The sequence below is a fragment of the Pristis pectinata genome, chromosome 1 (assembly GCF_009764475.1).
Source record: "Pristis pectinata isolate sPriPec2 chromosome 1, sPriPec2.1.pri, whole genome shotgun sequence".
Taxonomy (NCBI): Eukaryota; Metazoa; Chordata; class Chondrichthyes; order Rhinopristiformes; family Pristidae; genus Pristis; species Pristis pectinata.
Window position 1 is genome coordinate 82,554,847 of NC_067405.1, and position 22,757 is coordinate 82,577,603.

The 22,757-nt window shown below is 40.8% G+C and overlaps 1 protein-coding gene across 4 annotated transcripts in view; it reads left to right on the forward strand.

Annotated features, from left to right (window-relative positions):
* The window catches only part of stard9 (StAR-related lipid transfer (START) domain containing 9), a 247,660-nt gene that overhangs the window by 108,346 nt on the left and 116,557 nt on the right, over positions 1-22,757 (forward strand). For all 4 annotated transcript variants that reach the window (XR_007957336.1, XM_052028043.1, XM_052028052.1 and 1 more), the window contains exons 4-8: positions 8,228-8,344; positions 15,902-15,934; positions 16,037-16,098; positions 16,989-17,101; positions 20,934-21,003. Coding sequence is in view for 3 of the 4 variants with exons in the window: in XM_052028043.1 (XP_051884003.1) it covers positions 8,228-8,344; positions 15,902-15,934; positions 16,037-16,098; positions 16,989-17,101; positions 20,934-21,003 (395 nt within the window). In the remaining variant the exon portion in view is untranslated. The remainder of the gene's footprint in view (positions 1-8,227; positions 8,345-15,901; positions 15,935-16,036; positions 16,099-16,988; positions 17,102-20,933; positions 21,004-22,757) is intronic.

Consider the following 22,757-nt stretch of genomic DNA (forward strand, 5'->3'; position numbering starts at 1 on the left):
CAGTGTGTTGCTTCCATTATGTAAATGTCAGAATTAACTTTATAAAATTAAGGTTTAATACCATTCCTGCATCTGATCTAGTTGGGCTGATTTAAAAAAAAATCAGAATCATTTTATGTTATTTCAAAGTTGGGCCATTCAACATCCACAAAAGTTTTGAAATCATTTGACTTGCTTTCAAAATAATCATTCTGTTGAGGTTGTATGACGATTAGCAAATTCTAAGGATTGTACTGTTGAGTGTTGAAAGAGGTTAACCACTCTCGGAACCTGTTGAAAGTGTCAAAGCATGTCATTTTGACTGATGAAGGTTGACTGGTTTATAGTTGACTGGTTTATAGTTGTCAATCAGATAACAATTGTCATGTGGCTATCAATTAGGCTTTCATCCAGGCAGGTTTAATGTGTCTGTTGTGCAGAGCAGATAGAGACGAGCCAGTGGTATACTGCATCAGATGTGCCTATTATTTTCTGACGGAATGAAACTATCCAGCTGTCAAAATATCCCTGTACATAATCTGCTGTGTTTGTATTTCTTCAGTACTGTTTCATTTGGTGAAGAGATGAAAACTAAAGTCACAATTTTAAATGTTTTCCCTTATTGACCCGGGTTCTTTAGACTTTGATTTCCTTTGTGTGCTTGGTTTAGCTCCTGACATCTGCACAATTTTCCCTAAAGGGGTAAATTTGTTGAATCTGGCTATAAACATCTGTGGAAGTGTTTCAATTCATTTTCCTGGTTTACCAGCCCTAAAGTGTAACTGAACAATTTCCCTCAGTAACCTGACTGAGAGGAGCCTTTGTTTCCCATGAGATGTAAATAACTTCAAGGCTGTTGTACCATTTGGAAAAAGAATTAACTAAATTCACAATGCTAAAATTCCATCTTGAGGATTGTATAGACTAGAAATGGATATGTGTATTTACAAATTGTGCACAACCATAATTCCTAAATGTTAAAACAATTTCTGATAGCAACAAATGATAAATGGGGATGGGAAAATCACTAAATATGATTTGTTTTCAACACAGTTGCTTAGCAATAGGAGAAATACCAGAAGAGCTTTGGACCTTATGTAACCAAGGTAGTCCAGGGCTACTGGGTTACACAAAATAAATTACTTGGGCAACAGAAATAATATGTATTTCTTGCTAACAGAATGACTGTGTTCACAAAAACAACGTAGGAATTTAAAACCTTCATCAAAATGGTACAAGAGTAAAACAAAAATCTTTAGCCAAAATAACTTTTGCTTCATTTTTAAACAGCAACATCTCATCAAAACATCTTTAGGATATAGGAATTGGTTTATTATTGTCATATGTACTAAGGTACAGTGAAAAACTTGTCTTGCATACAATTCATACAGATCAACTCATTACATAGTGCATTGAGGTAGCACAAGGTAAAGCAATACAGAATGCAGAGTAAGGTGTAACAGTTACAGAGAAAGTGCAGTGCAGGTAGACAATAAGGTGCAAGGTCATAAACGAGGTAGTTTGTGAGGTCAAGAGCCCATCTTATTGTACTAGGGAACTGTTCAATAGTCTTATGACAGTAGGATAGAAGCTGTCCATGAGTTTGGATGTACGTGTTTTCAGGCTTTTGTATCTTCTGCCTGATGGGAGAGGGGAGAAGAGTGAATATCCAGGGTGGGTGGGGTCTTTGATTATATTGTCTGCTTTACTGAGGCAGTGGGAAGTGCAGACAGAGTCCGTGGAGGGGAGGCTTGTTTCTGTGATGTACTGAGCTGTGTCCACAACCCTCTGCAGTGCCTTGCAGAGCAGTTGCCATACCAAGCCATGATGCATCCAGATAGGATGCTTTCTATGGTGCATTGATAAAAATTGGTGAGGGTCAACAGGGACATGCCAAATTTCTTTAGCCTCTGAGGAAGTAGAGGCTCTGGTGAGCTTTCTTGGCCATGGTGTCTATCTGATTGGACCAGGACAGACTATTGGTGATGTTTACTCCTGGGAACTTGAAGCTCTCAACCCTCTTGACCTCAGCACTCTTTATGTAGACAGGAGCATGTGCACCGCCCCCCTTCTGAAGTCAATGACCAGCTCTTTTGTTTTGCTCACATTGAGGGAAAGGTTGTTGTCAGGACACCATGTCACTAAGCTTCTTCCTGTACTCCAACTCATCGTTGTTTGAGATACTGCCCACTACATTGGTGTCATCTGCAAACTTGTAGATGGAGTTAGAGCAGAATCTGGCCACACAGTCATGAGTTCATGTTCACCAAGTCACATTCACCAGCCCTGATATGGTAAATGAGCATGCATTCTGATCCTAATGAAGCATTTGGGGATTTGTGGGGGTTTTGAAATAAGTAAAACCAGATGGAGTACAAGCAGTAACTGGATGGACTTCTGATAATTTTACCCTAAATGGAAAAGAAAGCTGCCTTATTGATTCTCAAAGATGGTATTGATGTCATTGTCTACTCTTTATCTGTCCAGTTTCATTGTTTCTATGTAAATAGTTGAGAATAGTTGAATTTCTCATTCTGTATGCTACTTGTGCTGAAGTGAACATAATGTTTTAAAAATTAGACTGAGTCACTCATACTGTGCCAATTCTGCTTAAAATTATAATTGTTAATTCAGAGGTGCAGCAAATCTTGTTTTACACAATATTTTTAAGGAAGTATACCAGAATTAGTTACTACCCTGGTACTGTTATAGCCATTGCTAGATTGATGTTACATGTGCCACAAGCCTGAGCTGGTGAAGGAAATGGTACTACTTTATTGTCCCTGATTTTGACTGGGTTTGTCTGCATTATGGCTTGGCTTTTACAGTACAAAACCTGACCATATGCAAATATATCTGTGCCTTTATTATCTGACCCTTGCGTTTGCTACTATGAGTGACTCTCAATACAAGTGTCTCTTTCACTGAACCACACAACTGCTGTGTCATTTGTTACCGAGGTTCCCATAGTGCACTTCAAACAAGATGGCAATTTACCATGAAGTAAGATATGTATGCCATCCCCTGGATCTCTGTTTAAACATGCTTCTTTTCAGCCTTGCAGAACAGTGTGTTGTATGATAAATATTTGAATAATTCTAATAGTAAGCTGATAGGGAGCTGTAACATTTGAGTTTCAGAAAAATTAAACACTGGGGCAAATATTCCAATAGATTTTCCTGCACACCTTCCACGTGATTACCTGGAAGTCTGCATCTTTGCCAAACTCCTGATGGAGACTGACGGCCTTGGTGGTGCAAATCGAAAACTAGCCCCCCCCAACCCCCTGCCGTTGTTCTGTCAGCATTTAACAAGCGTCAGTGGACCCTTGATGGTCCACTACACTTGATGGACCCTACAGAAATATGTTTGAAGTCCTATCTTTTTGGATGCAGTATTTAAATAGAGGGCTGCTGAAGGACAGGCAGCTGAAACAAGGCACGAAATCTGAAATGCCCAAAGACTGGGGTTTGAATAACTCCAAGGCTGGGGTCAGGTTCAGACCAGACCCGTGCTCCCCACAACCAGGAACTGAGATCTGAGATTCTTTCTCTCTGGCACTTGACCCTGCCCGCCCTGTGACTGTAATACCCTGTGACTGCAGAACCATTGCAGAATTTAGGGAATTTTGGAAAATGATAATCATCCTCTGTTGCTTTAGAACCCTGGGATGGCAGTCATTTGGTTGTTGGGATTCATCTGTTTTAAGACTCACTAACTTCTGCACTAGTATTTCTTTACTAATGCGTGTTTTTTTAATTTCCTCATTGGCATTGGACACTTGATTCTTCATTATTTCCAGAAGCTTTTTCACTTCTGTGAAGACTGTCACAAAATCAAAATACACTGGTCTTCTCACTTGCCATTCTGATGAAGGGTTCTTGACCTGAATTGTCAATTTTGTTTCTCTCTAAGTGCTTGAAAATTTAACAGGTCAAGCAGCATCAGTACTGTTTCTGTGTTATGAAGTAATTCTACAATTTCCTTATCCCTCATGATAAATTCTCCCACATCTTTCTGTAAAGGCCTCCACACTTGTCTTTGTTAGTCTTTGAGGATACCTACAGAAGCTGTTCATCTTTTTTATGTTCCTTAGTTTAATCTCTTACTCTGTTTCCCCTTTATCAATTTTTTGGTTATCCTTTGAACTCTAAACTGTTCCCAGTTTTCAGGATGACTTCTTTTCCTGAAACATCGACTATCCCTTTGCCTCCACAGATGCTGCCTGACTGGCTGAGTTCCTCCAGCAGTTTGTTTTTTCTTAAAAGTCACTTCTCCAGTTATCACCACATCACCATGGGTATCATGTGTATTGTCAAGCTGGGTCTATAGCATGAATGGGAGTAGAAGGAGAGGGTTTATGAGCAGAGTAGATATACCTGGCAGACCCTAAGGAAGAGAAGGGCTCATGCCTGTTAACATTTTTTCCAAGTGTATGTAATGAGACAGCTTTTACTTATAGATCTGAGGAGCTATGTATTTCGAGGATGAGGTTTTCAATGGTTTCTGTTGACAGCTGTATAGATTTCTGCAGCCACGTGGCCTGGGCTATCAGCAGAGCAGTCCAGACGTGAAGCTCAGTGTCTCCCTGGATTAATATCTGATTTGTTACAGGTGGCAGCAGCTAACCAGTGTGATATATCACAGTTTCTACCTCAGTGCTGCAGTAGGAAGGTTGCTGATGGTATGTATTTGAGGAAAAGGAGCTGTCTCATGCTACACAGCATTGAATACCAGTCATTGTGAGCATTGGAATGCCAGGATTGTGGGTTCTCCAAGTAAGCATCATTAGAATCGGAACTATGGGGCAACTGGGGCCTAGTGGAGAGTGCCTTTTGGATCCTTTCTGCCACTTCCCAAACTGGGGCATCTTGCAGTGCTGTCCAGAATTGGTTGCTTTTTATTGTACTTCTATATTCTACTGACTGGGCATTGTGAAGGCTCAGAGCTGCCTGAACTCTGCCCCACCCCACCCCTGCCTTTTGTAGAGGGAGATGAAGAAGCTGATACAGGAGTATATTTGTGAACAGGCTGTCTCTGTACATACTGCCTTGGCACATGTTATAACATGGAGGTACTTTTGGAGAATCCCACTCAATGGCTCTGCATCCAGGCAGGGTAATAACTGGGGCTGGGACAGCCCACTTCAGCATCCAGATTGCTTTGTGATTGGACAGCAGAGGTGCCATGGTGGCAGTTCACTGCCTGGCGATGAGAATCTGCATCAAGCTCTGCATATTTAAGTAGTGAGCATGTCCACACATTGTGGTGCAAGCATTTTCGAAAAACAAGACCATGAGAGAACAACATCTCCTAGTCTTTGTATTTGTTAGTTTCTGAGAAAATTAGAATATAGTGGTGGTGGTGTTATTTTCCTTCATTGCCAATGCAGGGACAAAGTTGTGCAAAGTTATGAAGGAAATAGGACATTGATAAGGACCTGGATTCCTTTAAATATTGTCATCTTCAGCAGTCCCTCCAGTTTGGGGATGACATGTTTCTACTCCCATTCCGAGGAGGGATAAAACCTGTGCGCATTTCCTCTTAATGTGAGGGGGGCTATTGCATTGCCAGCTACTAGTAAGGTCTTGGCCCACTGGTAAGGGGAGCTAGGAGGATGGAAGATCAGGGTCTGTTGCACAGATTTGGCACAGCAGACCCTGATCTCTAGGCAAGTGCACCCAGGCACTTGATCTTGCTCAAATCCTTATCCTTGGCATTAGTGCCCCCTCCAATTCCCCTACTGTGAATCCCCCTTCTCTAACTATCTCCTTTTGTTTCTTTCCCACCCCCCGCCCTCTTTGCTCTCTCCCTCTTCAGTCACCTCTTTCCTTTCGATTCTCCCGCTCTCCAAAAGTGATGTTGACCATGACTGCTGATGCTCATCCACTTCTACTAAAACATCTGTTGCAAACTACATTCATGAAAAAGGCAAATTGGTAGTTATTTTTGCGAGGTTACCATATAAAGGCCAATTTACTTGATAAGAATATTCAATGTAATACACTAAAACAGGACCATTGGCTTTTAGGACCTTCACTGATAGTTTGTGCAGTGCCAACTCTGTAGTCCATCAGTGATTCAGAAAGACCATGTCATCTGGGTTGAGCAACAACACATAGAATCCAATACAGGGAATCCTGTCTACTGGCAAATAAGTCCTGTAACCTACTAAATAATTGAGGTCAGGGCTCCTTCAAGGATCAGTGCTGGCTCATCTCCTTGGGGGTATGGCTTAGTAAATGTTGGTAGTACTTCCAGCACCCCAGGCCATGGGTTCAGAAATATGGATCTCACAGCTGCTGGTGATGTGACACTGATTTTGCACTCTGACTGAAACCTCTATTTCATTAATTTAACATTCTGCCTTTTCCAAAATGTGATGGTTACCAAGGCAGTCAATTTCTCCAAGTCAGAAACCGAACTTGTTATCTGGAAGTCACCCTTGGGTGGACTTAAATCACATCAGGGTCCTGCTGTGTCCCAGCATTCCAAGATCACCTTTACTATCCATGCTGCATAAAATATTTAACAAATATGAACATGTGACTTTTGAAGTCAACAGAAATTTACAAATTTAACAGTGGTAATAAGGGATAATCAACTTTATGCATTTCCTGCAGTACTGGTTTCAAAGTTGGTTTGCTGGTATGTTACTTTAATGGTTTTCCCCAGGTGGCAGGGGCAAGGCTGGTAGAAGATGGCTCCTTTCAGTAGATCAGCAGATTGCTGTGACAATACCCCTGGGCCTGGACAGCATGCTCAGGGATTGCACTGTTTTGGCTTGAGGGCTGCAGTTTGGGCTAGCTGGCTGGTACATACAATGGAATTGTTGGAATGTCATCAGTGGAAGTGCAGGTGCTGATGTCTTGAGAGAGGAAAGCATATTACCAGGACTGGACCTTCAATGCATGTCATGTCTCCAGATCCTTGTCAGTGGTCGCTAGCAGCTGTCTTTGCCTGGCTGATGGCAAGCAATATATAGCTGGTGTTAAGCAGAGCTCTGATGTGAAGAGGCTGAACTTCCACAGAGTTGACTTTGCTTGGTGTCTGCCTGCTCTTCCATGAGATCTGAAACACATTCCATCAGCAGTCTGGCAAGGTCTTTGACCTGAAATGTTGGCTATTTTCTCTTTCCACAGATGCTATTTGACCTGCTGAGTGTTTCCAGCATTTTCAGTTTTTATTTCAGATGCGGTTTTTGATTTTCAACCACCACTTCTCATCTGGCTAACATGGATGGCTGGCTTTGCTGGTAGCTTTTAGATGTTGGAGAAGCACTCTACCCCCAATTCCCCCATCATGCAGCTGACGTTCTTGTAGTCTCCCTTTTAGACCAGACAATACTCCAACCATGCCCTTGTTAAGCAGGCAAGTCCTCCTGTAGCCTCATCCAAGTCATTGGTAGCAGAATGAGTGTGTAACTTTGTCTTGAGCACATGGCCCAAGCTCCTCTCCTACCTGTAGCTTGTTAGTGCCAAGCATCATGTGCAATGATACTTCTAACCAAATGTCCAATGCCAAATCTGAGCTGGTGCTTAGAGGTGGAATGTATGTTGTGGTATGCTCCCACCCTTTCCCTTCCCTCCTTCCTTTCTCCTTGACTCCTCCTCCTCTGATCACATTCTCCGAGCCTCTGCTCCTCCTGAGTGTGCTGGCAAGAGTGATGAGGAGTGCCATCATCCATTATAATCTCAGACCCTGTAGGGGTTACATGCTTCATTGAGCCCTGCCCCCTTAGCTGGAGTTACTGTTCCTTCAGACTGGGAGATTTGTGCGCCTCAAAGACACCAGTCTGCTGAGAGACTTCTACACTTCTGGCAGCCTTATCCTACAAGACCAAGGGAAAAGCGAGTGTTGTTTTGTTGAAGAGAAGCCACCGTCATTTCTGTTTGCTGGGTTTGGAATAGTCACAGTACCAACTGTGAAGTACCAAAGACACAGGCACTGTTGAGACTCTCAGAGCATTGGTAATCATGTGATGTGTTTTTATCTGTCATGGTGTATATTATACATAATCCGTGTATGTTAAGATGCTCAAATTAATTAAAAGATGAGCATTTGTTACTGTTAGTCATTGCAAATGAATTAACATCAAATCTATCATGTAATGAAGTATTTTGGACCTTAAAATGCTAGAAGCTTTTGCCCAATGCAAAACTGCCTTTTGAATCTTTGTTTCTGTGACATAGTCTACATTGAAATCATAATTCTTCACTCAGTAATCCTGTTTGTACTCTGTCTGCAGGTGTACCAGGATCTTGGCACTTCAGTCCTATCAGGAGCCATTGAGGGTTACAATGTCTGTTTGTTTGCCTATGGGCAGACTGGTTCAGGAAAAACGTACACTATGATGGGCACACCAGTGAGTATTCATGTCATGCTTTTTATATTTGTTCTGCTGTCATTCTTAAACTAAGCATAAGAAAGAACCCAATGCAGTTCTATGTCACTTTGTTAGTTTTATTCATATGTCTTTTATTCCTCATAGACTAACCAATTCACTCCACTTATGAAAGACACTCAGTGTAACCAATTTTCACTCTGCGCAGCTGTGAGGCTGCGATGGGAATAATGCCAGATGGAATCATCATTAGTGAATGACTTAATTTGGCGTTTTTCAGCTACCTTGTGCATGCTGGCTTATCCTTAGTTTTCGACTGACATAGCAATGAAGAATGAACACTGTCTTTGAGTAGTGTTTATACCAAACCACTTTGATTTGAATTTGGTTTGTTTCCTTGCAAATATTCAAAAGGAAGCACTGAAATGTTTTTGAAGTGTAGTCACAATGTGTCAAATACAGCATCAATTTGTGCACAGCAAGTCCCAACAAACAGATTTTTCAGTCAACTTCTTAAGTTATATGTTGAATAAGAAATGAATATTAACCAGGACATGGGAATATGACACTGTTCTTCAAAGTGGTACTGTACGATCTTCTACGTTCACCTGAGAGGCCAGATGGGCCCTTGATTTGGTTTCATATGAAAGAGGATCCAATAGAACAACTCCATGTATAGTGTGCCTTTAGCACAGGAATGTAACTTTGCACAGAGCCACATGAGAAATTGATGCGATTCAAGAGCTTGGCCAAAGAGTTTGTACTTAAGGAGCCCAGTGATTTTAAAGGGAAAACAGGAATTATGGCCCCAGTGGGCCAGATGCCATTGGAATTTGAAGTGTTGGATAGCAGATCTTGCTGTACACCATATTCTCTCATTTTCCCCTATCTATTCTACTCGTTATATCCTCAAAGAATTCCAGCAGATTAGTCAAGCACAATACATAATGACTCTTGTGTCATAAATCCATAATGACTCTTCTCAGTTCTATTCTTTTCAAGACATTTTGTTGTTAAAGATTTCAGCATTTTCCCTATCACTGACATGAAACTGACAGGTTGGCAGTTTTCCTTGTTCTCTTAAATAATGGGGTCATATTTGGTACCTTCCAATCCACAGGAACCATTCCAAAATCTGCAGAAATTTGGAAGATGATAACCAGAGCATCCACTATCACCTTTTGCAAAACTCTGAGATGCAAGTCATTGGTTCCTTAGAATATGTGAGACTTGAAGTTCATGAACTTCTGTAGGATTTGTTTTTCAATGAAGATTTATTTCCTTCAGGTCCTCAGTCTCGCTAGATCCTTGATTCTCTAGAGCCAGATGCTTAAGTGGGGCAAAATTTGTTTAGTGCATCCAGGAGGGTTTCTTGAAACAATATGTAGATAGTCAACTAAGGATGGAGCCATTCTAGACCTTGTATTGGGGAATGATCCTGGCCAGTTGATCAAAGTATTGGGGTAGCATTTTATAAATAGTGACCTTAATTCTGTGAGCTTTAAGAAAGTTACGGATAATGGTCTACAACACAACAGATCTACACTGGCTCTTCACTGGGCTTTGAAACACCTAGACAACAACATGCTTGGCACAGACATGGTGGGCTGAAGGGCCTGTTCCTATGCTGTACTGTTCAGTGTTCTATGAAACTGTGAACTATTTGTTTAATTCCTCTGCCATTTCTATATTCCCCATTATAAATTTCCCTGTCAATATAAGGGGTCTATGTTTGTCTTTGCTTGTCTTTTCCTATTCTATACCTCTTAGAGCTCTTAGGAGTTTCGGTACTTAACATTCTACTATTATATTCTACTGTGTTTTTATCAATTTTTTGGTCCTTCTTTGCTAGGTTCTAAAATGCTCCCAATTCTCAGGCTTACTATTATTCCTGGCAACTTTATCAGCCTCTTCCGTTGATTTAATGCCATTTTTATTCTTTCTTGTCAGCCACAGATGATTCGCATTTCCTGTTGGGCTTTTGTGCCATAAAGTAATTTTTTTTTGTTACTTGTGCATTATTTCTTTGTGCAAACTATTGCTTGCCTACAGTAAGTCATATCTTCCAATGTAATCTCCCAATCGACTACTGCCAACTCTTCTCTCAGACCTTCATTGTTTCATATTGAACTATATTACTTTCAAACTCTATCAAATGTTATAATTTTATAGTGATTCATCGTTGAAGGCTTTTGACACAAGATTATCAATTAACTCGTTCTCATTGCACAAAGCAAGATCCAAGATGGTCTCCCTAGCTAAGTTCTCAACATACTGATCTTGAAAAGCATCTCAAGTTCACTCCGTGAATTCGTCTTCCACCTTAATTGATCTGATGTTAAAGCCTCCCATGTTACTCCTGTCACACGTATCTTTAATTTCCCAATTTATGCCATACCCAATATTATAGCTACTATTTGGCGGCCAGTAAATAATTCCTACTTTTCCTATTTCTTGACCCAAATTATTTCTAGTTTTATATCGTGATCTGTTATGACAAGATCACTTATTACCATTGCACTGATCTCCTCCCTTATTAATAGTACTGCACCACCCCATTGTCTTTCCTTCCTAAATGTCGAATACCCTGGAGTATTTAGTTTTCACTGTTGATCACTCTGGAGCTAAGTTTCTGTTATACCCATTATTCTGTTTGTGCCATCAGTGTATTCACCTTGTTGTGAATGATGCAAGCATTCAGATACGGTGCTTCTAACTTTGTCATTTTCATATTCTGCACTTGGACCCCTTTGCTGTTGACTTTGTTACAGCTGTTGATTTATCACACCCTATTTTTCTAATTTCCCCTTCCAGCTTTGTGTGTCTCCTTCCTAAAATCCATAGAAGTCATAGATAATTCATAGAATTCATGGATTCTTACAGCACAGGAGCAGGTTTACGACCCACCAAGACTGCCCACCATCAGACACCCAAACCATTCCCTTTGACCTTCCCATTTTCTTGCTGAAGCTTGGCTGCCATTGAAGAAGTAATTCAGTTCCAGTGATGATCAAGGCCAAAACAGAGGAGGGTGGCTATCTCAGAGGAATGTAGGAGTGGAGGAAGTTACAGAAGTAGGGAGGAGTGAGTCCAAGTGCATTGAGTATTTGAAATCAAATTGTTACTTAAATGGGAGCAGGCGTAGGTCAGTAAGCACAGGTGATGGGACCTGCTAGGAGAAGATACTACGTGATGTTTGATGACCTCAGGTTTACAGAGGGCAGAACAGTAGGGAGTGGGGGCAGCAGAAATGAGAGAGAATGGTCGCCTTAAGATGATAGGATATTTTTTAAAGATTTCAGGAGCAGATGAGAGGGGGCAGAGGCAGATTTAGGTGTTGTAACGGGACACCTCCAGTCATGTGCAGCAAGTCCTCAGTGAGGACACTCCATTGCAGTAATGAAGAGACTGTCAGCCAGATTATGTTCAAATAGTTGGGATTGAACCACAGACTTCTGACTGAGACAAAAATACTACCCACTGAGCAGCCACAGCTGTTTTTTTCAGCAATGCATTTGACCTCCACTGATTACCTCTCGTGGAAGATATGGACAAAAGAATAAGACCATAAGATTCCAGATTTTTTTTGTTCTCAGCCGTGTGTGACTTAGATGGAACAACCATTGAAACAAAGCAGTTGGCCAAAAGCACTATACCCCCTACTAACCCCATAATCAGAAGGAGAAATAATTCAGCTGGGATTTCTGTTCATGAATCTCTGTTGATGTTTCTGTTGTGAACTTGTGATGCATTGGGGGTGGGTAGTGGGAGATGATGACATGGCTGTCAGTCTCTCTCTAAGTTTGCACACAAAGAATGACCTGCCCAACTTGAATCAGTCGCTTCAAGGGAGTTCATGATCACTTTGAGCAAAGAATAACAGAAATACATTAACTTAAATATTCCATTTCATAGTGCTTAGCTTTCATCAATTAGCTAAGTCTCTACTTCAATCTAAAGAAAGGTTACTCAGTCATTCAGCTTGGTGTGTGTATCATAGTCATACAGCACAGAGCCAGGCCCCTTGACCCACCAGGTTCATCAATCATTAATTCTTATCAAATATCAATTACATTTAACCTCACTTGGTCTGCAGCCTACTATATCTTGGCAATTCAAGTGCTCATCCAGATGCTGCTTAAATATTGTGAGAGTACCTGCCTCTTCCACTTCCTTGGGCAGTGTGTTCTAGATTCTATTCACTGTCAAAGTTTTAAAAAAATTCTTTCTTGGATCCGCTCTCCAACTTGATCCTCATCTTAAACCTATGGCTTCTGGTCTCAGATACCTAGACTTGGAATTATAAGTCATTTCTATAAACATATCAGGAGCAAGAGAGTAGCTACAGAAAGAGTGGGTCCCCTTCTATGTGTGGATCCCAGGGGATGTGGTTGAATGCCAAATGAAGACTTCTCATTTGTATTTACCAATTAGAACAACGTGGAGGATATTGAGTTCAAGGAGGGGTACGTGGATAGTCTGGAGCATGTCAGTAGTAAGAAGGTGAGGTGTTAGATGTTTTGAAATGCATATGGGTGAATAAATCCTCAGGGTTGGATGAGATCTATTTCAGAATGCAATGGAAAATAAGGGAGAAGATTGCTGGGGCCCTGACAGGGATTTTGCAAGTTTGTTAGCCTCAGATGAGGTAGAAAACTGGAGAATAGCTAATGCTGTGTCTTTATTTAAGGGCAGCAAGGATGTCAGATGACCCTTCCATCAATGGAAGGGAAATTACTGGAGAAACATTCCCATCAACTATCCCCTAGGGTCTACCCCTCATGAGAGACAATTTGCAGTGGCCAATTAACCTACTGACCTGCACGTCTTTGGGATGCGGGAGGAAACTGGAGCACCCAGAGGAAATCCATGCAGTCACAGGGAGAATATTTGAGCTCCACACAGACAGTACCCAAGGTCAGGATTAAGCCTGGTTCTACCAGCTACACCACTCTGCCTCCCAATTGAGGGGGAAGCTGAGAATTTTGAATGCTCTGAGTTGTGGTCTGGAATGCATTGCCTGAAAGGATGGTGGAAGCAAATTCATAAGGGGAATTGAATATGTTGTAAAGGAGAAATTTACTGAGCATTGCTTGTGAGCTGTGGGACTAGGATAGAACATGGCATGAGAATGATCTGCTGTGTCCCATGAGTTGATAGTTTACCCAGTTTATACTTCATATGAACTCCTGAATTCATGTGCATGATTGTAACAATGACCAAAAGGTTGTTTTTCAAAAGAAACAATAAACCAAGAAGTAAAGCCCTTGATTTTAATGTTCTGGTGGACGTAAATGATCATATTGGAATTCTCAGAAGAATAAGAAATCTCTTCTTATGTTCTGGCCAACAACTTCCCTTCAACTTCACCACCAGAGCAGTTAATTTAGCTACCGTTCTACAAAATGGTTGCCACATCTGCTTGTTTACTCGGTGATGATGCAAGTACTTGAAAATATCATTTGTTTCTCCTTCAATAGCAGATCTGTTTTACTGCATTACACATATCCTGTGTTGCGTTGTGTTTTGTGTTTAAACTTAGTAAAGTTTGACATGATAAAGACAAAATTAATTTGTCACCATCTGAAAAAGCAAGGTAGAAATAATTAGTGACTTGTTACATTAATAATTAAGGTGGCCCTGTCTTTGTGTTGTAGTTCTAGAATTAGTCATTTTTCTTTATTACTCCATCTTGGTGTACTTTATTCCACAAAATATTTAATTTCCTTTTGTGTTTAAACTGTACATTGTAAAATACGGGAATTCCTAAGTTAGAACATAGAACAGTACAGCACAGGAATAGACCATTTGGCCAGTGATGTACCAAACTAAATTAGTGAGTAAATGCCTAACTAAATGAATCCTTTCTGCCTACACAATGTCCATGTCCCTCCATTCTCTGCACATTCATGGGCCTATCTAAGAGCCTCTTAAACACCTCTATCGTATTTTGCCTCCACTACCACCCCTGGCAGCGCGTTCCAGGCACCCACTGCTGTCTGTGTGTAACGATAAAAAACTTGCCCCGCACTCCAAACTGATCTCACCATGTCCTTCTCCTTGGTAAATACAGATGCAAAATACTCATTTAGGACCTCACTCACATCCTCCACTTCCAAGCACATATTCCCTCCTTTATCCTTGAGTGGTCCTTCCCTCTGCCTAGTTATCCTCTTGCTTGTGATGCATGTATAGAATGCCTTGAGATTCTCTTTAATCCTACTTGCCAAGGACTTTTCATGGCCTCTCTTGGCTCTCCTATTTTCTTTCTTGAGTTCTTTTCCACTGCTTTATAATCCTCAAGGACTCCGTTTGAATTTAGCTTCCTAAACCTTGCATATGCTTCCTTTTTCCTTCTTGACATCCAAGGTTCCCTTACCTTGCCATCCTTGTCTTTCCTTCTTACTGACCTGTACTCTGTGCAATTGGTCTTTAAGCACCTCCACATGTCAGATCTGTACTTGCCCAAAAACAGCTGTTCCCAATTAACTCTCCCTAGTTCCTGCCTAAAACTCTTGTATTTTGCCCTGCTCCAATTTAATACTCTCCGCAAGGTCAATATCTATCCTTATCTATAACTATCTTAAAACTTAAGGAGTTGTGGTCACTGTTCACCCAGTCAAGACTGGGGAAGTTTAAGTCACCCATGACAACAAACCTGTTTTTACATCTTTCCCTAATCTGCTTGCACATCCTCGATGCCCCAGTGGCTATTGAGGGGTCTAAAGTATAAACCCATTAGAGTGATTGCACCTTTCTTTTTTTGAGTTCTGCTCATATAAACTCAGAGGATGTCCCCTCCATTTATGAGCCCTCTGAGTGCAGTTGTGATATTGTCCCTGATTAATTGTGCAACTCCCCCCCCCCTTTACTTCCCTCTCTATCTTTTCTAAAACATCGAAACATAGAACATTAAGCATCCAGTCCTGTCCCTCTCTCAACCAAGTCTCTATAATGGCCACAACATCTTAGTTCCATGTACAGATCCATGCTCCAAGTTCATCACCCTTACCCTTAATACTCCTAGCATTAAAATAAACGCTCTTCAAACTGCCCATCCCATCGTGTTTATTACCTTGCCCCTATCCATTCTTTCTTACAGATTTACTGGTCATGACACCTACCTTCTTCTCAGTCCCTCCACTTTCTGATCTGGTGCTCTGGTTCCCATCCTGCTGCCAAACTAATTACTGTTTGACCTGACTTTTTCCAGCACTTCGTTATTTATCTCAATGTTTATTCCTCATCTGTAGGAGTAATGTGCATAATTTGGCTATGTGTGTGAAAATTGACAGCTTCATTTTGTTTTACATGAAGCAATCATACATCACCTTTCACAATGTTAGGCACATCATAGCCCATAAATACTTCAGAATTATGATTATGAAGCAGTCAATCTTGGAGCATATCTGTATATTTAACAGTGAGAAAGAGATGGTTAGGAGGCTCAGTGAACAGAAGAAATAAATGAAGCTTTGATCAATTTTGCACAGAATGATTAGAAATGAACAACTGATTGTTGGAGCAAGGAAGCTGCTAAAGTATATGTCATGTGACTCATTCATTTATGACCCACAGGCAGCTATTGGACTGACGCCAAGGATATGCAAGGTATGCAACTTCTCAGCAAATTACATAACACAGATTTTTTTATATATCTCATTCAATCACAGGTGACCAAGATAATGCTGATATTTGTGCTTATTTTCACAGGGTCTCTTTTCAAGGGTTGATGACTACCAAGAAAAGCCAGCATCATGCAGCATAGAAGTTAGGTGAGGAGTTGCATGCATTTTTTTTGTTTTATCATTGAACTGAAGTTACTGCACGCTCCTCTTTTCCCTAAGTCAACCTCCCTCCCTTTGTCTCAGTCTTTTCACTGCCCCTTGCTGCTGCTCCCCACTGCCTCCAGACTCCACCCCCTCCCCTGCCATACCCATCATAAGTAGAATAATGTAAAAATGATGCATTTGAGATAAGATACCTATTAGTCACATGTACATCGAAACACAGTGAAATGCATCTTTTTGCGTAAAGTGTTCTGGGGGCAGCCCGCAAGTATTGCCACGCTTCCGGCGCCAACAGAGTATGCTGACAACTTCGACAACTTGTACATCTTTGGAATGTGGGAGGAAACCGGAGCTCCCGGAGGAAACCCATGCAGACACGGGGAGAATGTACAAACTCCTTACAAACAGTGGGGGACATTGAACCCAGGTCACTGGCACTGTAATAGCATTATGGTAACTGCTACACTACCGTGGGATTTGCATACCTTGGAAGAATATTTCTCAGTGTGATTAGAATGTGGAACTTGCCGCCAGATAGTGAGAGTGAGGAAAAACCATAGATGTATTTAAGAAGAAGCTAGTTAAGTACATTAGGGTTAAAGGAATAGGAAGATATGACAAAAGGATTGAATGAAATTGAGTGGGAAGAAGCTGGTTTGTGACATGAGTACTGTACCTACGTGCACCATTTGGGTTGAATGGTCGGTTTCTTTGCTCTTTTACTCTGTAATTGAAGAATATGGTGAACTTGACAGATCAGCCTGAAAGTGGATTTCACACTGAAATAACATGCCATGCATTTTTAAATTTTATTTTTGATTCAGTGTAAATCTGCTGTTTATTTACTGGACCTCATTAAATTGCTTTTTTGACAGCTTTCTGGAAATTTATAATGAGCGTGTTCGTGATCTTCTGAAGCGCTGTGAAGGAAACAAACCCTACACCCTTCGTGTGCGTGAACACCCAGAAAAAGGTCCTTATGTACAAGGTGACTTTATACACAGTTTATTCAATTGCCTTTTGACTTTGATGCCTTTTATTTCTATTTTATTGGGTATAATTCTGCCTGTTTTTGTCTGACCTTTTAAGGTGCTAAATCTTAATTGTTACACTAAAATTGTGTTATAGACTGGCTGGCCTCAGCTTGACTACTGTGCCTAATTCTGGGCCCCATGTGTTGAGAATGATGTTGTTCTCATAAGAGAGTGCAGGAGAAATTCATTGGAATGGCACCAGAAATAAAATATTTCATTTAAATAGACTAAAGAAAATGGAATTGTTTTCCTTTGATAAGGCTAAGTGGAACTCTAAAGGTCATTTGATGATGAGGTTTGACATTGTAATGAAATACAGGTAGTGGTTCTGGTTTGTAACCAGAAGATACAAATATAACTACTGTTGTCATGTCGTGTAGAGAATCAAACTGTGGTGTACCCTGGCAATCACTGGTGCTGTTTTTTTTAAAAAGTAGTCCCAGATGCAGTGCAGGATGCATCTGCAAAATTTATAGGTAATGTAGTAGGCAGGGAGAATTGTCTACTGTAAAGAGGAATGAAGATGAGCAAACTAATGTTTTCAGGAAGAAGCTATGTAGACACCTGCTCCACTTGTCAATTGTGGCCAGCTGTCCACACTTGCTGCTGCCTTATATACAATGTCCGTACTTGTCTGTGGTGGATCTCTCAAAGGGAGCTCCTGGAACAAAAGCTGCGTTGAGTGCCAATGCCTTATCAGGGCTATCCTTTAATCACTCCAATCATGTGATGGGTCAGGACAAGTCCCATTCGCAAAGCAGCTGGAAAGAATTTTGACTGTAAGAAACCTTCAAACTGGAGAGAAATTAATAAAAGTATTAAAACTATTAAGACATCTTAATTAAAAATAAAAAGCTTAAATGTATTTAAAACATTCAAAAGCAAAAGCATTCAGAAAAATTAAAATAATTCAAAAAATATAGATTAACTAAAATAGCCCTGTGCAGTTATTTCTCTCCATTCAGATTAATGGAGGCCCTGTTATTGCACCGGGTCTAATCTGGCAGTTTAAATGCTGGGGAAATATAGTAACTTTGCACACCACTGTTCTTCAATAGTCCAACGTTAGAGTATAATCAGAGATTCCTTGTAAACAGCTATCATTTATGACTTCCCTGTTCATGTGTGCATTAGCAGGAATCTCAAAATTTCCAGCAATAAAGTGGAAAAATACCGACAGATACAGTCTTGTATTTCCCTCTATATTCTAAGCCAATGGGAAGATATAACAGTGGTTAATGGGATATAGAGAAGAAAAACCAAGAAGTGAATGTTATATCTATTATAGAGTGCTTCACCCTTTGAAAGATGTCAAGGGAGTGAATAGAGTGCAAAGAGATTCATGATGATTTCAGAGATGAGACTCAAGTTATATGAGAGGCTCTTGAAGTTGGAACTTTTCCTGGAAACAAAGAAAGTTGTGATATGATATTGAAGTTTAAAATTATGAAATCACCATGGAGTCAAATGTGGTCCACATTTTTTATCTCCGTGGATCATTGACTGCTTTTTCAAAGTATTTTTATTATTCCCTCATACTGGGAACCCCTTGTATCCTGTTGGATCCTTTTCAGCCTTGTGTTGCAGGAAAACACAGAGCAGCCCTTCATGAATACTCTTTTACTTTTTCCATATGTTTTGATTTTAGAACCAGCCATTCCAGATGTTACTATTAAGTAAGAGGATAACTGCGTCTTCCATTTGGCTATGCATGAGTGTTTGAGTTCATTAGAAGTAGCACTAATGTTTCAGACTTGATTTATCTTTCATATTGTTGTTGATTTGATTATCACATGCAGTTTTACAGTCTTGTGCATCCAGTCAAATGCCATTCAACAAAGACTGAAATTCCATGCTTTTTTATAATTCACAAATTTGAAGTTTCACTGCTTTTGATGGTGACTAGTGGTAGTTGGAGATTGACTTGCCCCATGAGGCTTAAATTGACACACATCTGTTAAGGTTTGAGAGTTTCATCCTGCTTTTGCAGTGTTCTAATAGTACTAAACCTGTGGTGAACTCTTCTTGCTCAAATAATTAAGCATTGGTTAGCTGAAATACAAGGGAGCTCTGAACGATAATCTAGGAGTGCAAACTTCAATTTCCTCATCTGGCCAATGGGATTTGTGCTTTGTAATTACTCACTGTTATTAAAAACAATCAGTGCTATGAAAGTGGCATAACAGTGTACAGCAGTAGCCATGCTTTATTTGGGGACATGGTATTAAATCTCTAGACTATCAGACAGTTTGGTCTTGACATAAAGTGGGTTGGCCTTGTGCCTTGAAGTAATCTTTCTACTTTGGCAATACCTCCATAATATCAGGGCTGATGACTTCCACGTGGCCAGCTTTTGAACCGTTGTTGTCAGTGTGGCAGCAAAAAAAAGCCTGATTGCTGCATCTCCCCTTTAAGAGCCAGCTGCAGTCCTTTAAGAGAAATGATTTCAAATGCTTTTGGCAACCAACCAGCAATGAGGCCGCATTCCCACTGCATGTTTAGACTGTGCAAGGAACCAAGAGCATTAAGTGAACAGACCTATGCTGGATATCCCAGCCAGGCAGCTGGTTTGACAAGCTGTGGCTCTGTTGACCTGTTGTGGTATTGTGAAGATTAGATTTTGAGTTGTGCACCCCTTATTGCACAGCAACTTGCATCAACCCCACCCCTCAGAAAAACTGTGTTCTGAGCCAGTGTGACATTTCTCAGCACACAATGAGTAGTATCCTCTTGATTTTGAACAGTGAGTCTGTCTCAGCCTTGGAAGTCTGCAGTGTGATGCTCTTAGAAAACTATTTATCAAAATTATTATTGAAATCAAATATGGCAGAAGTTTCCAAGTTAACGTTCCCATTCTCCTATAACATGTTGGCTCCACCATATTGATTTTAAGTACTTTTTCTTTGGCAAGATGTTATTGACTTTCATTTGACGAGCTGATGCAATCGCACAGACTTTGTTACTGGGCTCCTGCCAAACATTATCAGCAAAGAGGACTGATTTCTGGAAGACGCTACTCTCACGGCTGTGCACAAATGTTAACTCATCTGATTGATATCGGAAAGTAGCTTATTAAAATTCTGGGCAAAGGGTTCCCAATAATATTAAGCTGCTGTAATTTGAATAGGTTTTAATATTTCTGAGATATTTAACAGGTACAATTATAAAATAATCCTTCAATTTTCTGGCAACTATGTATTTTGAAATTTACATTAGAAAGGGTAGTCTTCTGAGAATTGTTTGAAATAGCATTTTGAAGTCTAAAAGCACAGCATCACTAAACAGGATACATTTTGTTCCATTGTTGTTGAAATCTGATAACTGTGGTGCAGTCTTGATATAATGTGGTTTCGGATATAACACTCGTATTATCATGGCCCCCAATATTATCATGTAGTTGGGTTATCTAACTTTCTTAACTTCATAAAGATTTATAGAAATTAATACCAGGCTGAGCTGGGGCATGGATCCCAAGATAAGCAAATGTGGAGTCATAAAGACCAGTGTCTGTGGAATCTGTATCACAGTGAGTTAATGCCTGTAGATATGTTACCCCCATGAAAATCAGGATAGGGAAATGTATTCCAGGGAGAGTCGGTGTGTATGAGGGACCCTTCCCCCAGGGAGAGTCAGTGTGTGTGAGGGACCCCTCCCCCAGGGAGAGTCAGTGTTTGTGAGGGAACCTCCCACCTAGGGATGAGACTGGGGCCTTTCCCCCAGCGACACACTATGCTTGATTTGGTATTCTTAGCTTAATGTGATGTGTGTGTGTGTGTATTTCTACAGGATTATCTCAGCATTTGGTTTCAGACTACAAGCAACTTGTGCAACTTTTGGAGGAAGGGATTGCAAATAGGTATTCACTCTCTTATGGACTTTCCTCTGACTTATTGTTGCAAATTCATTATGAACAATCTGTTTGTACCATTGCTATTGTTTAATTTTCAGTGTGATATTTTGTATTTAATTGATTGGGAATATGCATGGATTTAGCATCAGTGGGACAAACAACAGATTGAAGCTGTTTGGTTTCTGTGGTTTAAAAGGGGTATCAGACTACTCTCAGGTTCCTACTGGTAATTATAGATGTAAAATCCTCATGAGTCCGACATAAAACATCCCTCACCCTGTTTAGAAGTTACACTTCTTGCACGCATCCCAATTCCCTGTTTGTTGGAAAAATCAGTGTAGGTTCTTCATCTCAAGGGAGTCGTAGGGTGTCATTTTGAAGATGTACTGTATAATACTTTGGTGCTTTGTGTTGTGTTAAGGAGGGAGAGGGCGGAAAATTAAGGTTCTCTTGAGTGAGAAAGAAGAAAGATTAAATTTTATTCAGCGTATTTCACTACCTCAAGATATCTCCCAACATGGACCAAAAAGCTGAATTCCAGCAGGGATGAGAGACTGCTTGACATCAAGGCAGCACTTAACATGGTATTAAGGTGCCTTGATAGAACAGAAGTCCATGGGCATTAAAAGGAAAACACTCCAGTGGTTGGAGTCACAGCTTACACAAACAAAGATGGTTATGGTTGTCTGAGATCAATCATTCCAGGACCAGGATATCACCACAGAAGTTCCTTAAGGCAGTGTCTTAGGCCCAACTATCTTCAGCAGCTTCCCAGTGAAGCAGAGGTTCACCTGCACTACTTCCAATCTGGTCTACTGCAGGCAGTGCTCATGATGTGGCCTCCTCTACATTGGTGAAACCAAGTGTAGACTAGACAACCATTTTGTGGAGCACCTGCACTCTGCCACGACAGCCATCTTGTGCTTCTGGTTGAATGTCATTTTAACACTCCTTCCAAACCCCACCCTAACCTGGCTGTCCTCAACCTTGTAAAAGTGCAAATTGGATGAGCAACATCTCACATTCCACTTGGATAGCTTACAACCCAATGGTCTGGACATTGAGTTTTCTAATTTCAGGTAATCCACACCCCTGGTGTTCTCCTCCCACACACACACTTAGTTTTCTTCTCCCTTTGTCACTTCTTCCATCCTCCTACCCCCACTTGGTTCCATCTGCCCATCATTCCATTTCCATCTTGTTCTACCCATCACCTACTAGCCTCTACCCCACCCCCTGTTATACTGCTACAAACTGGCAATTATTCCTCCTCCTCTCTGTCCTGATGAGGGTCTTACCTGAAACATCGACTTACACCTTTTGCTTCCACAGATGCTGCTTGACCTACTGAGTTTTTCTAGCATTCTGTTTCTTGTTCTAGATTCCAGCATCTGCAGTCTCTTTTGTCTTTAGCTTCATCAATGACTTTCCTCCCATCATAAGGTTAGAAGTGGGGATGTTTGATTACTAATTGCATTTGCGACTCTTCAGCGAGTAAAACAGCCCATGCTACCATGCTGCATGACCCAGACAACATTCAGGTATGGGCTGATAAGTGGTGAATAACTGTTGTGTGACATAAGTAATGACCATCTCCAATTAGAGAGAGTCTACTGGGCTCACATTGCCATTCAATGGCACTATCATTGAGTCCCCCACCAGCAAGGCTTTCCACCATCTGCAAGGCACGAGTCAGGAGACTGATGGAATACTCCTCACTTGCCTGAAGTGTGTGCTGCCAACAACTCTCAAGGAGCTCA